The sequence below is a fragment of the Episyrphus balteatus genome, chromosome 4 (assembly GCF_945859705.1).
Source record: "Episyrphus balteatus chromosome 4, idEpiBalt1.1, whole genome shotgun sequence".
NCBI lineage: Eukaryota > Metazoa > Arthropoda > Insecta > Diptera > Syrphidae > Episyrphus > Episyrphus balteatus.
The window spans coordinates 57351697-57370703 of record NC_079137.1 but is presented as its reverse complement, the minus strand read 5'-3'; the positions used below and the strand labels follow the sequence as shown (position 1 = coordinate 57370703).

The 19007-nt window shown below is 28.6% G+C and overlaps 2 protein-coding genes across 4 annotated transcripts; one reads left to right on the top strand and one right to left on the bottom strand.

The window, feature by feature from the left end:
* Window positions 1-710: 710 nt before the first annotated feature.
* Window positions 711-5734, bottom strand: LOC129918751 (arylsulfatase B-like). The gene is made up of 6 exons (XM_055999464.1): window positions 5230-5734; window positions 4999-5158; window positions 4703-4929; window positions 1785-2043; window positions 1566-1723; window positions 711-1504 (listed from the first exon to the last, which is right to left on the bottom strand). Exons 1-6 carry the CDS (start codon window positions 5365-5367, stop codon window positions 773-775), a joined length of 1674 nt encoding a protein of 557 aa, XP_055855439.1. The 5' UTR covers window positions 5368-5734; the 3' UTR covers window positions 711-772.
* A 2872-nt stretch (window positions 5735-8606) lies between these two features.
* On the top strand, window positions 8607-17520 carry LOC129918749 (arylsulfatase B-like). Of its 3 annotated transcripts, none has more exons than XM_055999462.1 (7): window positions 8607-8897; window positions 12732-12888; window positions 12980-13139; window positions 13341-13567; window positions 13668-13926; window positions 16437-16594; window positions 16653-17520. In XM_055999462.1, exons 2-7 carry the CDS (start codon window positions 12757-12759, stop codon window positions 17466-17468), a joined length of 1752 nt encoding a protein of 583 aa, XP_055855437.1. In that variant the 5' UTR covers window positions 8607-8897; window positions 12732-12756; the 3' UTR covers window positions 17469-17520. The 3 variants fall into 3 exon arrangements, with proteins under 3 accessions (XP_055855437.1, XP_055855436.1, XP_055855438.1); XM_055999461.1 differs by lacking the exon at window positions 8607-8897 and adding an exon at window positions 9003-9119; XM_055999463.1 differs by lacking the exon at window positions 8607-8897 and adding an exon at window positions 12460-12480.
* Window positions 17521-19007: the final 1487 nt, after the last annotated feature.

Genomic DNA, 19007 nt, shown 5'->3' with positions numbered 1-19007 from the left:
AATAATTTTCTGAAAATAGAATTTTTGTTTTGACGACTGTGTCGACTGATTTTTCTTTTTGAATGGCATACTTTTTTTTATAAATATTATATTTATAAAAAAGCGAGTCTAAACATTTTCATTTTTTTTTTCGAAAATTCTTTATTATACAAGAATTAAATTGCTTACTTCGTTTACACAGAGAAAAATATGACCCGCTAAAAACTAACAGATTGCCATATTGTTTTACCGTCCATACATTTCATAAGGAAATCTTATTAAAATCAACGATTAATAAGATTTTTTTAAGGAGATTTCTTATTATTTTTATAGAGAAAATCTTATTAAAATTTGACTGAAAAGTTGATTTTTTTTGCAACTTAGCACTAGAACAAAAATCGCGATCAATATTTTCATGGCAGGTTGGTTCAGGTGGTAAGGTGGGCGACTAATGATTTGAAGTCTCCAGTTCGATTCCCAGCCTGGTCATCGTTTTTTTTATTTTTTTGCAGATTTTAAAACAATAAGGAAAACCCGATTGTTTTAATAAGGTTTCCTTCTTGGATGAAAACCATAGAGAAATCTTATTGTTTTTGTTCTATTTTATGTGGTCTATTTTTCTCTGTGTAGAGGTCAAAACCATTTAAAGATATTTTTTATATATTTCTTAAGTTTTTTTTTTTATTAATTTCTCAAAAAAGCTTTTTTATGAATTTTTAAAAAGCTTTAATATTCCAAACAATTTTTTACATACAATATTTTTGTTTTATGTTTACACAAATAAGCTCAAATCTTATAAATCTTCCCACCAAGTCCATTCAAAATCATGCAATTTGGGATCAGATTTTGGATCTGTTGGTTTTCCAACTGGTGGCATAGCCTTACTTCTAAAATCATCGATATCCTTCCGAATTCTTTTCAACATTTTCGAGTTCTTTAACTGACCAATTAGATTATTTTGCTCACAAGGATCTTCATCTAAATCAAATATACATTCATCTTTTAAAGGTTCACATTTCGATACTTCACTATCATAAGCACAATCAATAGAAGCTTTTTGACGAAGTTCCAAAATATCTGTATTATCAATTTCATCTGTTTTCTTGTATTTAATTAAAGTCTTCCATGTTTTAGAATTTTTGATTAATTCGACATAGCTATGAGATTTTGGATCAATATGAACTTTTTCACGAGATTTCAACCAACCATCGTAAGCTCCTGATAGAGTTGTTCCATTTATATATTTCCATTTGCCACTCGAATATGAAACATATTGAAATATATCATCGATATTATGAACAATTTTTCGTCGAGTTGGTTCACTTCCTTTTGTCAAATTTCTCCATAAATTCAAACCATCTAAATTTAAGTCTTCACTAAGTTTTATTCCAGCAGCAGAAGCAAGAGTTGGTAACCAATCACTAACGTGCATTGTTTGATTCCATAATCTACCACCATTTTGTATTAGTGGACTCCAAATTGCACCTGCTGATCTTATGCCACCTTCCCATGGTGAATTTTTTTGCTAAAAAGGAATAAATTGTGAGCTTCAAAACAGGCTTTGATTTGTAAACTGATTAACTTACCCCTCGAAAAGGATAATTTGATCCTTCATTTGCATGTAGACCTTTAACAGGAGCACCATTATCAGAGTAAAATAGAAGAATTGTGTTGTCAAGAATTCCTTTCGCATCTAGAGCTTCAACAACTTTTCCAACACTTTCGTCTAACTTCGACACCATGGCTAGAAAATATTTCTTTTTTTCATTTTTGACAATTTTTAAGAGATTAATATTGTAACAAACCTGCATAAGTTCTTCTATCAGGATCAGTTATGTGTTTGAACTTTTCAATTTCTTCGGCTGGTGCCTGAAATGGTTTATCAGGATTACCAGAATGAGGAGCTAGTTCACTAAGAATTAGCAGAAGAGGAATTTCGGTATCGTGATTTTTTATGAGATGCTCAGCTTCTTCGGTCAGACTATCTGTAACATAAGTTCCTTGATTGTCCCTTGTAATTTTTAAGTTATTTCGGAAATCATGACCTCTGGAGTAATTTGCACTCTGCAATGATATGAACACAAAAATTTAACAACTTTTTCAATGAAAGTCGAAAAAAACCGAAAAAAATGTATAAATTCTTTCGATCAAATAATAACCCAGTAAGGAACTTTCAAGTCACAGATTGTAAACAACCTGTATACCAAAAATCAGCCTTTTCTTTAAAAAAGTCTATCCTTACTGGGATATAAGAGGTACAAAAAACAAGCGGATAAGGTGGGTGGTCTTCTAAATATTCTTAGTCTTTCAACCTGCCGACGAACAATTTTGCTTCTATAAAGCCTTTCAGATACTCCTCTTGCTGCTGTAAGGCTTTATGGAAGCAAAATTATTATTTGAGCCAATTATTCCATTACATATTACATTTTAAGGGTGTTTTCAAAAACCTCTGCTTTACTTAGACCTGCGTTAGACGTGTTCATAAAGTCAGATCTGCGATCGTAATAACTTAGTCCAACTGCAGCAGCTTTGAGAAGAGTTTGAATTGAATTTTTTCGTATTAGGGTGGCTAAAAAAATGTTATCTTCTACAGTTGTTGCTTGTGAAATTTAAAAAAAATCAACGTAAATATTATTGTGACTAAATTATCGAAGAAAAAAAATATTTCCCATTAGGGTGGCTCAAATTTTTTTTAATTATAATTGAAAAATATTTAGGTAGTACAGAGAAAATTTGAAAATGTGTTTTTTGAAATAATGTAAAATGGAGTAGTTTCGCATAAGGGGGCATAGTTATAAGCCCGAAAAGTATTAGCCTTAAGAAAAATGATGTATAACTTAGAGTGCCCGTATAAGTACGGTGACCATCCGTCCCGGTTTACCCGGGACTGTCCCATATTTCAACAGCTTGTCCCTGGTTTTTATTTAAGAAACCCGGGACGTATAAGTGTCCCGTATTTTGTAATTTGTCCCGTGATTGTCCCGTATTTGCACATTTTCTGATTTTTTTTGTTCAAAATTTTAAAAACTTTGTACGGAAAACAACAAAAAACAGTGGTTGGTTGGTTAAAAACTAAAATTAAAAGTTTTTCTAATTTTTCCGATAAAAACATTAAGCCTAGTACGTTGCTGTAGCAAAACGAAAAAACGAAAGTTTCCTAAGTCAAAAAAAACTCTTTTGTAGCAAGAAAAATTACTTGGACAGTTAAATGTCAGTGACAATAACGATTGAAAACTCTCCAAATATTCTAACACAGTTAACAATATCGTATATTGAAAAGCTAAATTTTTGTATTTCCTTGTACTGGTTTCATATGAAAATTTTCGTTTCACCTCAAGCTTTAGTTTTTAAAATTTTTTGTCAATTATTTAGTTCCAGCTTGTATTTCTCAAGTTGAAAATCTATATCAGGAAAAGTTTTTTCGAATAATGAACAACATATGAAAAAGTAAAGAACCCAGCTTAATTTCAAAAAATTTAAGCACATATTAAAAGTTTAATAAAGATGATACAATTTCAAAATCATTTGAAAAAATTAAAAATGTTAAAAAAAAACATCTCTTCCGACTTTGATTGAAAAAATATTTTTTTAAAAGTTATTTACAGTACCTATTATAAATCCGCTTTCTTGATTTCGTAAACGGTTTAAATGATTTCAACGAAAATGCTCCCATCAAATCGTTTAAGAAATCATGGAAAAATCATGAAAACTCATTTAAAAAAAATTCAATTTTTATTATTATTTTTTTTTTTTTTTTTTTGAAAAATCAATAATTTCCAAGGAATTTTGTATCTGTCCCGGGTTTCGCTTCTAGAAATATGGTCACCGGACGTATAAGGCAATTGATAAGTAGGCTATTTTGTATGAATTTTTGTCTAGCTTTAAGATAGTTTTAAGATGATAAAAATAAAAATTAATTTAAAATTGAAAATTGGGTTAAAAAAATGCAATTTTTACATTCACTTTTGGAATTGAACCAAAATCGATTTAATTAATTTAATCTTATAGCACCAGAAACCACATCTTATAAACTTTCTGTGCACTAAAACAATTTTTTTTAAAACTTTTTTTGAACACCCTAATTTAAAATATAATATAAAATATTTCAAATGTAAAACACACGATTTCCTTTTTTTAATTCCACTATTAAAAATAGAAGAAAGTATTTTTTTTAGCGCCACCCCAATGTAACATGGTTTACAAATTGTCTGTGTTATTTCAAACAATATTTAAGGGAACTGCAAAAGTACCTAAATATTTTTTATGCTCAACCCTTATTAAACAAAACTCATTCTGTGGTAATTTTTGGTTTTTGTCTGAAGTTTATCTACACTCAGTGACTATTGAAAATTGTTCTTAAGCAGACCTGCAAAGCAGAATTGTTGTGTTCATTAATGCAACAAAGCAGAAAGACGACTGTACTAACGCAGATTTCAAACGTTTATGAAAACACCCTTATGGCCGATTTCATAAGCATTTAACAGGCTTTTAAAATTTTAAATGACGTTTCTTTTATGGGACAAACGTCATTTTAGGATGTAAAAGCCTGATAAATATTTAAAAGGGCTTTATGAAATTGGTCATTAGTCTTTCAACCTCCTGGCTAAGAATTTTGCTTCTGTAAAGCTTTATTCATGCTTTTTTTTGCTTCTTTAAAGCATTTTACAAGCAAAATTGTCATTTTGGGTACTAATTTCCCTTTTTTGTCAATGAAAATACTTACTGTGGAATATAATGTCTGATCGTAATAATCCACATATCCCCCATAATACCCATAATGATGATCAAATCCCCGATAAAGTGGGGTATAGACTTTCTTAGAAAACCCTAAATGCCACTTTCCAATCAGACTTGTAAAATATCCAGCTTCTTTAAAATACTGTGCTAATGTCTTCTCTGTCAATGGAAGACCCCATGGTTGATCATTTGGTATCACAAAATGTTGCATGCCTGCAAAAAGAAGTAGAAAAATTGACTCCCATCAAACTTTGAAACAATGTTATCGTCTTTTTAGCCGACCTATGTTGATGGGATTTTTCCCAGTCATTAGTGCAGATCGTGATGGTGTGCACATAGCTGGAACATAATATCGATTCAATATAACCCCACTAAAAGCTAATGCATCAATGTTTGGGGTCAAGAACTCATTCGAACCACGGAAGCTCACATCATCAAAACCCTAAATTTAAGTAGAAAAAGTAAAAATAAAAACTTTTATGATTATCAAAACTGATAAAATTATTTTATTACCATATCATCAGCCATTATAATAACAATATTGGGTTGTTTTGTGGCTCCCACGGTAATCTGCATAAATAATTCTGATAACAAAACAAAATGCACAAACCTAAGTTGTAGCCGACTACAACTTGTCCATTTCAAGGCCATGTTTGTGAGTCAATAAACTTATCAAAAATTCAAATCACGCATTCAATTCAACTCGCGATCAATCTTTAAACTGAATTACATTTATTGATCAAATAAGCTTTATAGCTATGGTTCTTTTACTTTTCAAATTCATTAAAAATGAACTATTCATAGAACCGCAACTTAAATGTTTATTTGTCTGCTTATCAAGTGTGGTCATAATGATTTGTTGACTTAATAATCATAATGTCATAATTTTGTTTCGCTCTATGATATAAATGAATAGCTCTTAATTGAGCGTTGAAAAAAGTCACATTTTAAAATTACAACTTCTGAATAAGAATACAAAAAAAAACTTAAACGACCAGTTTCTTGAAGCTATCTTTTCGGACTGATCATTGATCGTGTTTTGTTTTTGTTTGTATTTGTTTGTTTTTTTAATTATTACTTTCCACTTTTGTGTTTCCAGATGTCTTGAATCTTTGACAGAAAAATGTTTATTAGTATATTGTTGTCTACAGTCGTTGTCCAGTATATCTTATGATTATGGTGACCATTCTCTTCAACGCAAAAATATTTGTTTTAAAGCTTTTTTTTTCAGAAAAAATGTTTGTTATTTTGCTTTGAATTTTTATGGAAATTCCTTGACAAAACTAATGGGAAAAACAAATAAAAGGCTCTCAGAATTTGGTAATTTGTTCATCCTTTATCCTTACAGTTTTCGTTTCTTGCGAAATTTCTAAAAACCAATATTTTGAACTAATATTTTAAAAATATTCTGAAAGAAAATTTATAGGACTTATAGTAAAAAATAAGAACTGTCTTCAAAAATTCACTGCTCTTATCTGTTCTGAAAAAATAAATGATTGATCGAAAAAAAAAAATTACTTTTTTTTTAAATTTAAAAATGTTTTTTTCTTACATTTTTCTTTATTTTAATATTATTACTTCTGCCGGGGTCAAATTTTTTTTATTTTTAAATTCTGCTTTTCATAATTCAGTTTTTTAAAATTCAGTTCTTATAATAATTTTGTAATACAAAATTCTACATTCGCACGAACATGACAGAAAGAACGGTTCTCAGAGTAAAAACGACAAACCAAATTTCGTAGTAGAAACTAGAATTACATTAATGAGGTTACCTATCCTATACATTAGTAAGAGGATATGACGTGAAAAAATAAACAGAATTTGTAAAATTCTTTTTGTTAAAATATTACGCTGTCAAAATTTTGAAAAGCTGAATTTTAAAGGACAGAACAGAAAAAAATCCGAATTTTGAAAAAAAAAAACAGAATTTTCCTGAAAAAATCAAAATTTTCATTGAAATCGGTTGTGTAGCTTACGAGAAAGTTAGACATCAAGAACCCGATTCGAGGCAAAACAACGTTAACAATGGTCCAAAAATATATTTTTTTTATTTTTCAAAAGTACGACCTAATTTTTTTAATCATAAATCGTTAGAGCAGTTTTTGAGAAAAACTACCTTTTCCATTTTGGTCATAAGGCAAATACCGTTAATTTTGGTACTAAAAAGGAAATTCAAATTCAATTGTAATCTCTAGTCTTGAGTTTTTTCATCATATGAGTTCAGTTCAGCAAGGAATAAACTATTGTTCTTGAGAGTTGTTAAGTTCTAACTTTCCAATTAAAGGTCCTCAGATCTATAACATTTTTGGATCAACCTTTGGATCAACCTCTCTATTTGCGCACTATCGTGTACGGTTTCAGAAGATGTAAATCAACTCCCTTCACCTGTTCCCAATTTGCGCTGATTCTGTTTCTACTATTCTCCGCCATGAGCTTTTTCGATTTTCCGACTCATCTTCCTTTTTCAGTGAACGAGTTCCACTGGATTGTATGGCAGTTTATGTAACTTTCGATGTATCCGTATAAAACTTTCTTCTTTGTCTCCCTTTTGTCTTTGGCTGCTGATATCTTTTTCGGGTCTGCCTTGGATAAAGTGAATACGCCTAACAGGGCTGCCGTTTCGAGTTTTCGCTTAGGAGTATTAAAAATCAAAAATCGTGTATTTTTAAACGTCAACACCTTTTTATTAATATTTCTAGCCAATTAAGAAAATATTACATAATTTACTATAATTTCATATTTCATTTTCACACTAAAATTCAGGGTAGAAAAAATGAGTCCGCAATTTATGAAGATATCAAATATCATACAGAATAGTTAAGTACTGGAAGCATAAAATTAGATAAAATTCGAATTTAAGTAAATTTAAAATATTCTTACACTAAAAAATTTAGTGTTTCATAATAGAATTATTGTAACTTAAATTTTTTTAAAGGGGGATTAAATGCTCTCAAGCATTACCTACACAAACCGTATTTTAAAAATGAATATGAACTTGAAATAAATGATTGATACATATAATATACTCATTAAGAAAACTCTGACACAAATCCTACTTAAACTAAATAAAACGTTTGAAATATTAATAAATTAACGGTCCGTTTTTTAAGAATTCCACTTCTTGTGTGATATTTGTTGTATTTTTAATAAATCACTAATTTGAATACAAATAATATTATTACAATTATTTACGATTATTTTACCAAAAATATGCCTTAATATTAGAAAAATGAGTGATTACGTTTTTATTAATATAACAATAAATGTATAAATAAACGTGGGAAATATTTCTAAAAAATAACTTTAGTCAAGAGTCAATCTAAATTTAAACGTAGCATGAATAAATTTTGTACGCTAATATGTACTTGTATATTTATCCGTCAAGTGCCTTTTATTAAAGATAACCTTCATTTATTACTATTTATATTGTGTCCAGACATTTTAAACAAGTTGATGCACACCGAAAAAAAAAAATAATAAAATTAATTAGGTACTTTAAATTAAAAATAATAAAAATTACTCTATCATTTATTTTAAAAACAAAAGATGTCTGAAATGAAGCCTATAGCAAAAAATATATTCGTTAGCATTTGCGGAGAGACTTAAAATACTTAGTCAATAATTAAATTCTCATTTTTCAAAATATTTTCTGATCTTTTTTCTGAGTGCAAATTATTATCTTATCTAATCAAAAGTTAGTCACGAAATTACATAAATTAATTAGTTGCAATTCTATATTGCATTTGCAGTAGTTTTATTATTAGAATTATTAAATCGATAAGCGTTTCTGTACTTAAAAAAAAAAAAAATAATAAACAACAAATTAATGCAAATTCATAACAACCTTGAAAATGTCGCCGCTCAATTCAGTTTATCTTTCCTTGAACGAGACCACAAAAAATAAACGTACCTTGTTGATAAACGTGTTATTTTAACAATATTCATTCAATATTATTAAGTTCATGTTTAAAAAAAAAATTTAAAATTCTAAAAATATTCTAATTTTACTCAAACCAAGTCGATCGATTAGGTTCACTTCCAATCTTCAAGACGTCCAACACGATCATTTGTGTATAGTGGAAACATTGTCAGAAAGAAACTACGAAATCGGAAATGGATGTTATTATCTTTATGCTGTGACTGTGACATTGAAGTTTTTTTTTATACTATAAACAGAAGGGGTGTGTGTTCAGATTGAATTTTAAACGTTTTTTTGTAGTTGTTGAAGTCGCTAAATTGGTAGTACACAGTGTTTGGGTTTATCTGGCTAAGACAAGTCGTGTGCTTTACTGCAAGTTAAAGTGATTAAAGAGATTTTAACAAAAAAAAAAACCCCTTTCCTCAGCCAAGCGTAAAACAGTGAGGCATTTCGTGCAGTTGTGGGAGTTAATTATTTTTACTTGGTACTTGATTTAAAAAAAAATTTTTTTTTAATTTTAAACGATAAATGAAGGACATTTTTTATCTCAAAACATGTGATTGAGTTCATGTCAGTTTATTTAAATAAAATAAAAACCTTTACTGATGTTGTTAATTTGCATTCGACTTCGTATAAACAATCTAGCCGGTTTATCTTTATTTCCATAACTTACAGCTGTTTACAGTAATTATTGTTGAAATAAAATATTTAAAAAGTGAAATAAAATACGGAAATTGTTAAAAACTGATTTCGTCCTTAGTTAAATTATCGGGCAAGTTTAAACTACAAAATCAAGAACACGTTTTTGTAAACCCCAGTGAGAACATTAACTTTGTAAAAACAAAACAGTTGCAAGTGACATAATTAAAAGGAACAAAGCATCTTTTGAGACCCTTTATTTGAAAGCTCTTTAGAAAGTGAAAAAAAAAATCAGTTTTGGTCTAATTCAAAACTCAAATAAACAAAGCTTTTATTGGAAAGGTCTGAAACGTTCTTTTTAAAAAGTATGTGCCGACCTTTTTTTGACCTAATTTTGTTGATTGGGGTGAAAAGGAATGTTTTACTTTGTTTAACAAATTTATAAGTATTACAAAGTGTTAACATTTTTAATTGAAATAGATTTTGGAAAAAAAATTTTCTTTTTACCAATAAAAAAAAAAATAATTCAAATTTAAGAAAAAGTACTGTTTAAAAAAAATAAAATTTCACGCGAAAATCTCATGATTTTTGGCCAATCAAATAGGATATTCAATATTCATGGTATATTTTGAAAAATCTGCAAAAAGAATCAAGTAATGTTGACGATTAGTTTTATAATATTCAAATATTTTTTTTGTGTTTGAAGATTGATCTTTTTTTTTGATGAAAAATTATACCTCACTCCCATTAAATTTTGTTTCATTAATGACTTAGAAAATCTTTTGAAGTCATTTAAAGAAAATATAAAGAATTATTTTTGATCACAAAAAATTTAGTTTTAATTAAAAAAAAAAAAACAATGTTTGCTGTATTGCAGTGGTAATTTTGTAGAAGTTAAAGAATGTCATTTATCTACGACCGTCATTAAAAAAAAAAATATCACCAAAATTATAACCGTTCGGTACCTACCCCAATATTGGCATATTTGAGCATTAGTTACTTCACTATTTAGACTGGTTCTACCAAGATGAAATACTTAACTAATAGCATAATGCCGCTTTATGGCTTTTCTTCTTGCAATACGCAATTGAATTACATAGTTTTTTTTATCTTTTTTTGTATAATTTAAAAATAAGTAATAATTGTTGTCAGATTAATCATTATGCTGTAAAAAGGGCAGATTTTTTCCAGATATTTCCCAATACTTTTTTTTTCATATTGAAAAACAATATTCAACTAAAGTTCCAAATTTAACTATTGAGTTGAGTGATGTAATTACATTTCTTTTATAACTACAACTAAAAATTTTATATCAATTGTAAAAAAATTTAAAGTTCATCGATCACTATGGTGTATGCGTAACATTATTTTTGTTGTTGTTTCATTATGTAAAAATTCAAGTTTTACATTTGTTTAATGACAAAAAAATAACGAAAGAAGTTGAACTTTTAAGTTCAGATTTTTGAAATATAAAAAAATATATTTTGAATCATTTATTAACGGTACCTGTCATAGAATCGCTTTCTTGAATTTTGACTTTTGCTAAATAACTTAACCGATTTAAACCAAATTTTATATACAAAAGAATTTGAGTAGGTATTCGTAAATTAAAATTTCTTAAAATTTTTAAAACAATCAGTTTTGTATTTATTAAAAATATTGCGATTTTTTTTTTTTTTTTTTTTGAAAAATCAAAACTTTGAATATGGGTTGTTAATTTTTTCATTTAAATTTTATTTTTATGATTTTGAATCTATTTTTCAATTTTTTGAAAATGAAAATTTTTATAAAAAAAAACTATTTTCGAAAATCAAAAATGGTATACATAGTATATCAGTGGAGTGGTTCATTTTATTCAAGTTTATTAAGTATGTACTTCTTTTGCCACAGTCCAAAGCTCCATACAAATTGGACTTTTAAAACAATTAAAAACTAAAAATCGTATTAAAAAAAAAATAAACAAGTAAAAACTAAATTTCAATAAAAATCACCAAAGTTTTGAAAAAAAATTTTTTTTATACACAAATTTTTTATCAATTTTCTTATCTTTTGAAAATTTTGTAATATTTTAATATGTGTTAGGGTTATTTTAACGATTCTAACTAACAAGCTTTAACTTCATCGGCAATTTTTTGCAAACAATACAAAAAGTAAAAATAATTTTTATCTCTCTTGTGCAATTTTTTTCTGACAAAGAGTATGTAAATAGTTTCCTTAAAACAAGGTTGTACAAATATCTTATGTGCATAAATTATTTTTTTTTTGTAATATTCGTGGATTTTTTTTACAAATTTGGCCATACATAAGCTATTTCAACTATAATCTTGAACCTAATGCAAGGCCACAAAGTCAAATTTGTAAGAAATTCGACGAATATTCGAACAAATTACAAATAAAAAAATAATGCATACATTTTGCATTAATTTTTTTTTTTTTTAATGCAAAAAATATTTTCTTTGTAATAAAATTTTTTTTTTAATGCAGAACATTTTTATTTGAATTTAATATTTTTTTTTTAATTTTAAATGCTTTTTTAATTGACATTTTAACAACCATGCCTTAGACAAATATCTTAGCATAATGCATCAGATTGCCTTTAATAAGTTTTCAAAATAGATTTTTCTCACTCAAAAACCTTTGTCTTTTTGTAAAATTTGAAATTTAAAAATTTTCGGTTACACAAAATTTTTAAGTTTTGCATTTACCTCTTCCTCCTTTAAATAGTTTCACAAGACATTCGTATCTGCAAAATAAAAGAAAAATTAATAATAGTAGGTAACTGCAATGTTACCATAATTATTGTCATTAAACAATGTTTTCATTAGATTATGTGTATATGACAACACAACGAGTTGCTTCAAATAGAAGAAATTCGATGAGGAAGGCTCTTATTAGACTCTCGTGTGTAATTAAAAAGAAGCAAACATAAAAATCATATAAAATGTTAGTTTATATGGTTTGCATCATTTAATGAAAGAAAATCAAAAAAAAAAAAAAAAAATTTGGTAACCTGAAAATTTATGTACATAGTTACTATAATAGCACAAATTTGAAGATTAGGGCAATATGATTATTTGTGTCATTTAAATATTTAGACACATTTTTTTTAAATCATTTAAGTATTCAGTTGTACCTGCTATTAAGCTCAATGTAGCAAAAGAGTTTCATATCTTTTGGCATTAATTGTTCAACTTTTAGCAAAGAAGGTAGGTGGATAGGCAGACTTTTGGTAGGACATTTCGGCAAAATGACATTTTTTGATTAACTTGAAAATAAAAAAAAAAAAAAATACTAAATTGGTTTATAGCTACTATGGTTTATTTCGGTTGAATTTCACAGTGGTTTGGAAAAATTAAACCATTTAACTCAAAATCTCTACACATGTCAATTTAAAACCATCCATTTCCATTTTATTGATGCCTATTTTTAATCTTGACATTGTATTTTCCATTTTTAGAATTCCCAATTAGTGGCTGCGTGTCATGATGTCAACTCTTCAACTGTTACTCATTGCTTTCGGACTACTAGCATGTGTCACGAATAATGTCAATGCTGCCACTAGACAATCAAAAGTTCAAAAACCCAACATTGTGATTATCCTGGTGGATGATATGGTATGAATGTGAATTTAAATCTTTTTGTTTTTTTTGGTTTTTTCTAATTAATTTACATCCCCAACACAAACAACAACAACAAAAAATTAAGGGCATTAACGATGTGAGCTTTCACGGTTCAAATCAGATTTTAACTCCCAACATTGATGCACTCGCTTATAACGGTGTAATTCTTAATCGACTCTATGTGCCAAACATGTGCACACCATCACGTGCCACATTGCTCACAGGAAAATATCCTATTCACACAGGTACGAGAGAATAACAAGGGATTTATTGGTTTTTTCTGTGTCCCTGACAGAAAGGCCCTTTTAATTTGTATTCTTTTTTTTAACTTTTTTTCTTTAATTTAATCCTGATTTCTGGTTTATATTCCCTTTTTTATGTCAAAAAAAAAAACACTTGTGTAAATACCACATCCTTTCGTTTAACTATGTATTGTATTAATGAAGGTACTCAACATTCTGTCATAATTAATGATCAACCATGGGGATTACCGCTGGGTGAACGCACGATGCCAGAAATTTTTCGCGATGCTGGTTACTCGACAAATTTAATTGGCAAATGGCATTTGGGTTTCTCGAAGAAGGCTTATACGCCCACACTGAGAGGATTCGATAATCATGTTGGTTACTATTCAGGATATATAGATTATTATGTCCATGATATGGCTATGCTGGTGAGTTTTTTTTTTATTTAATCATCACTTTTGTAATAAAAATGACAAATGGAAACCCAGCATTAAAAATAAAAAAAACTTTAATTTTTGTTCGGTATAGGAAAAGAATTATAGTCGAGGATATGACTTTAGAAAGAATCTTGATGTACACTATGAAGGTCAAGGATTATATGCTACTGAATATTTCACTGAGGAAGCTATCAAAGTTGTAAAAGGACATGACAAAAATCAGCCATTGTTCTTATTAATGAGTCATTTGGCAGTGCATACAGGAAATGAGGATAATCCTATGCAAGCACCACCTGAAGAAGTTGCTAAATTTGGACACATTAGTGATCCGAAAAGGAGGACTTATGCAGGTGGGTTTAATAATAAAATTGGTTATCTTTTAACATTTTTTTAAAAGCAGGAGTTTCATCATACTTTATTTTTTATAGCTTAAACTCATGAAAATGTCACAGCCAAACTTTATGAAATGTCCCTCCATAAACTGTAATCATTTCAAGAATATTTTAAGCATTTTTGTAGTTGTTTTTACTTCAAAAACAATCACAACAATAAAACTTCTATTGAGTTATTATAAAGTATTTATGGAGTAGAACGCCCGAGGTCTGGGTACGAAACAAAGCCTCCACCACCTCAAAACATTCCAATAGTTCTCTGATCGGACTCGGCGGTAAATTGTAGGTCCCTTCCATTCTTCCAAATAAGCTACACAAACACAAGGGTGGTTGAGAGTAGTTGTTAGCTACTAGGCCTTTCTCCTTCATGGGGTGTTGTTTTACCCCATTTATTTTATATAACCTTCCCGTTTCTGCAGTGCTGCCATTCCAAAGTAACAGAGGGGACATATTAACGAAAAAAGATCCTTTTCCATTCAAAGTTCGATTTCACAGCAAGAAGTGGTAGTATCGAACTTAAAAAAAAATCAACAAATTTGAGCTAAAAACTAGATATCCGATATATATAATGGATGAGGTGAAGTTCAAGTTTGTAGACCAACAAAAAAGAACTGGAAAAATTTCGAAAAACATTTTTTTTTTCGATATTCATTAGGATTGACCGGAACACTTTGCTTGAAAATTTTTGTATACCATAAGATCTCCAAACTAGACATTTTTTTTTTATTCCAGTACCTGCTACCTCTGCGAACATTTTTAAGGGAAATACAGTCCGTTGAAAAACCTAAACAAAAAAATTGAATTTTCTTTCATCTCTTAATTTGTTTTAGAAACAATGAAACCTACAGAGATAATTTTAAGCTTAAATTATATTCAAGTTTATACTGTGACTAGCAAAATTGGTCAAATGTTTTGATTTTTTATGAAAAAGTTGTTCAAACTAAGCCTTGTTTAGATAAATGAAATTGATTTTTTTTTAAATTTCCATAAAGGTTTCCGGACTTGACCAATTCTGCTCGTTTTATAATATGACTATTTTTTTAATACATTGTGTTCACTCGAATTCATTTTCCCCATTTTTAACAATTTCTCGACATTATGTACATATGTATCAAATTTAGAAGAAATGATTTAGAATTCGGTAGTATATCAGCTTCAAACAACTTCAAAGCTCATCACTGTTGAATTATTGGTTTTCATACTTCCCTAACAATTTCTTCAAAATTTTCAACATATTCACTAAGAAATTGAAATCAGTGGTTTGTGCTGGTCACAACGTTGTCTGAAATTTCTGATTTCCGACGCAATATATAAACATTTTAGAAGTTTTTGTGGCGTCTTCAGTTGAAAAATGATATCAGACAACACGTAGCCATCAGTTTGAAACAAAAAAATTGGTAAATTATATGGTTTTGTATCAAGATAAATTCCTTTGTTGTTGTTCATTATTTCTTAAAAATATAAGATTGTACAGAGGGGTTTTTGGAATTAATTTTTTTAAAGCTATGTACCAATTTAAGAAAAAAAAAAAACAGTTTTTGATTTCTCAACAAAATTTTAATTTTTTTATAAAAAAATCAAACTTCGAAAATGGGCGATTGAATTTTTTTGAAATAAAGTATTCATCATTGTTGCCAGATCAGAGCCAGATAATTATCGCCAAAAATTGAGCATTTTACTTGGTCCTTAAAATTATTATTTTCGATTTATCAAAATTTGGCTCTTAGTTTGGTGTAGATAAATAGTCTATAGTCTATACTATTCTAACAAAACTGCGTTTTTAGTATTTCTCAACAAATTCGGGTTGTGGAAGTTTGGAGTTCCCAATTTTTTTTTTGCGAAAAGTAACATTTTCGTTATTTGCGTACGTATATCACGTAAAAAGATGGACCGATTGTACTCAATATTTGCTTGCAGATACTTCTTATCGCTTTTAAAAATGTATGAGTATTCAAAAGTTCAAAAATAAAAATTGGAAAACAAAATTTAAAAATATTTTTTAGTATGTGCCTTTTAGTATCATTTTTCTTCTGATCTGATCTAACCTAATCAAAAAATTTCCAATAATTTCCTAATATAAACTTTGAACTAAAAGAGCAAATTCGTGCGATCCAGTCGTGGATTTTATTATTAATCATTTTTTTTTTTTTTTGTTTCTTTAAACGGCTCTAACTATTTGATTTGCTTTTTTTATTCTATAGAAAAATAACATTATTTACCAAATTTGCATAAAATTAGTTACTGTGGCGTATGTGTGACTTTTATTAACAAATCTGAACAGTTGAGGCTTGTTCTATTTGGGGTTCATGTAGATCTTTCAAATGGTTTAATTTCAATGGCCATGCAAAGTTCAATATATGGAATGCAGCAGTTATAAAATAAGTGCCTGTTATGGATTTAGTTTTTAAATATTTAAAAAAAAATTTTACTTATACCTTAACAATATTTTGTTTACCTTTTTTAACTAGCAATGATGTCCAAACTTGATGAGAGCGTTGGCAAGCTCATTGGGGCTCTTGGTGACCGAAAAATGCTTGACAACACAATTGTTCTTTTTTATTCCGATAATGGAGCACCTACTTTAGGAATTCACAGCAATGCTGGATCAAATTATCCCTTCAGAGGTGTAAGTAAAATTGTAATTTATGAGTTGAAAAATAAAATTCTAACCCATAATTCTTTAGCAAAAACAATCACCATGGGAAGGTGGCATTCGATCAGCTGGAGCTATATGGAGTCCTCTAATCAAAAAAACCAAACTAGTTTCACATCAACTAATTCATTCGATTGATTGGCTTCCAACTCTAGCTGCTGCAGCTGGCATTCGTCTTCCACCAACTATAAAAATTGATGGAATAAATCTATGGCACAGTCTTATCCATAACGATCCACCAAAACCTCGAAGTTTCATACACGTTTTGGATGATATTGATGGTTATGTTTCATATCAACGATCAAATCTGAAATATGTCAATGGAACTGAATTCATGCCAAAATATGGTTTTTGGCTAGGAGACATCGAACAAACTCCCGATCCAAGATTATCCCAATACTCCGAATTGGTTTTGGAATCACAAGTTTCACAAGCTTTACAAAATTCAAAATTGTCAGCTATTGATATTGAAGCACTTAGAAGTGAAGCAACTTATAACTGCAATACTCATAATATTTCACCATCACGCTTAGAATCTTACACATGTGACCCAGCGTTATCTCCATGTTTATTCGATATCGAAAGAGATCCATGTGAAATGTATAATATTGCAGCGGAACATCCTTTTTTGGTCAAAGATTTAGAAGCTGATGTTGAATATTATCGAAAAGGAGCTGTTGCAGCTGCTTGGATGCCAGGAGATCCAAAAGGAAATCCAGCATTTTACAATAACACTTGGACATGGTGGCAGGATAGAAATAGCAGTTCAAGACCGTCACCTTTTTTAAGTCATCCGATGGTGAATTTGACGATATCATTTTTGTTAGCTGTGTTCAGTAAATTGTGATTTTTTTAATGTATTTTTGATAGTGATTTAATATAAGTGTTAACTATTTTGATATTTTTTTGGATATTATTTATATTTTTGTTTTCAGTTTTTGTTAGAGTGTCTAAACGCGAAGTCGTAGAGAATTAATTTCTAAAAAAAAAAAATTTCTAAAAAACACGTTTTTTGACCGTTTTTAATCGATTTTCATCGTTTTTTGTTTTTATCTTTTTTTCTTTAATAGATACAGGAATAAAGTATGCATAGTAATGATAGACCATGACTACGACTATATGTGTGCGAAGTTTCAATTATTTTTGTAAACACAATTTTGAGATAACGGTAAAATAAAATTTTAGAATTCATCAATTTATAACTTTTGACCAAGAGCAGATAGAAGTTTTATTAAACTTTTATGAGCATCCTGATACAATTACCTTTTATTTGGTATATCAAACATAACGGTAGACTAACTACAAGCTACACAATGTTAAATCAAGAAACTTGCGAAAAACCTCAAAACACCAGTGGAGATCTGTTGCCCCCTGAACAGCCACCAGTGTGGTAAGTACCGTAATCTCAGTCTGGAAATTCGACATGGTTGACTTTAAAAAAATTCTTACTTCTCTTTTAGGCATCTTTGAAATGAGATTGATACGTCATATAAAATAATAAGCTTTCACATGGTATAAAATTTTTTATAGGTTGTCAAATAAAAAAATTGATTCCATAGCCTGAGAACATAATCATAAATGTTTTTTTGCTTTTTTTTTAATGAAATTTGATCGAGTTCAAAAAATTCTAGCTCTTTTTGTAGATGTCTCATAGACCTGATCGATATATATATATTTTGAGCTAAGACAATAAGCTTTCAGATGGTATAAACTTTTGTATAGGTCGTTAGGAAAGAAAATGGAATTAATGACACGAGAAGATAAAAATTCATGTTTTTTTTTTGCTTTTTTTGATGAAAATTATTGTTTTCAATAAATTATTTGTATACTTTTTGCGCATTGTAAAAATTTAAAAATGGTTTTATTCTTAAGAAGAAATACTTGGCTTTTAAATTGCATAATTTTTTTTGTAAGCTTTTAAAATAATGATTGTTTGAAAAAAGTAAACACTTTAATTGACTCATTTTAAACAAAAGCACACAACCTGTTTTCTGACGACGTTATCACGTAAAATCATCGTCCGTAGACCGGCTTTACAGACAACCTCTTTTTTGTCTAAAGACTTTTCATGTTATTTTACTTTTCACAATATTGCATTGCAATGTTAGGCAATGAAAAAAGTGGTTGTCTGTAAAATCGTTTTACGGACAATAATTTTACGTGTAAACGTCATAAGAAAACAGCTTTTGTTAAAAAAAAATTATTTAAAAATTATTTTTTTTTGGCAACTTTCTTGTTAAAAAAATGCATAAGATAATAAATATTATAGTAAAGTAGATACTTTTACTTTTGCTTAAGATAAAGACCTTATATATTTATATCTGTATGATTTGTAGAAAAACGGAATAATTTTTTGAATCCAATCATAATTTACAAGAAAAAGCTA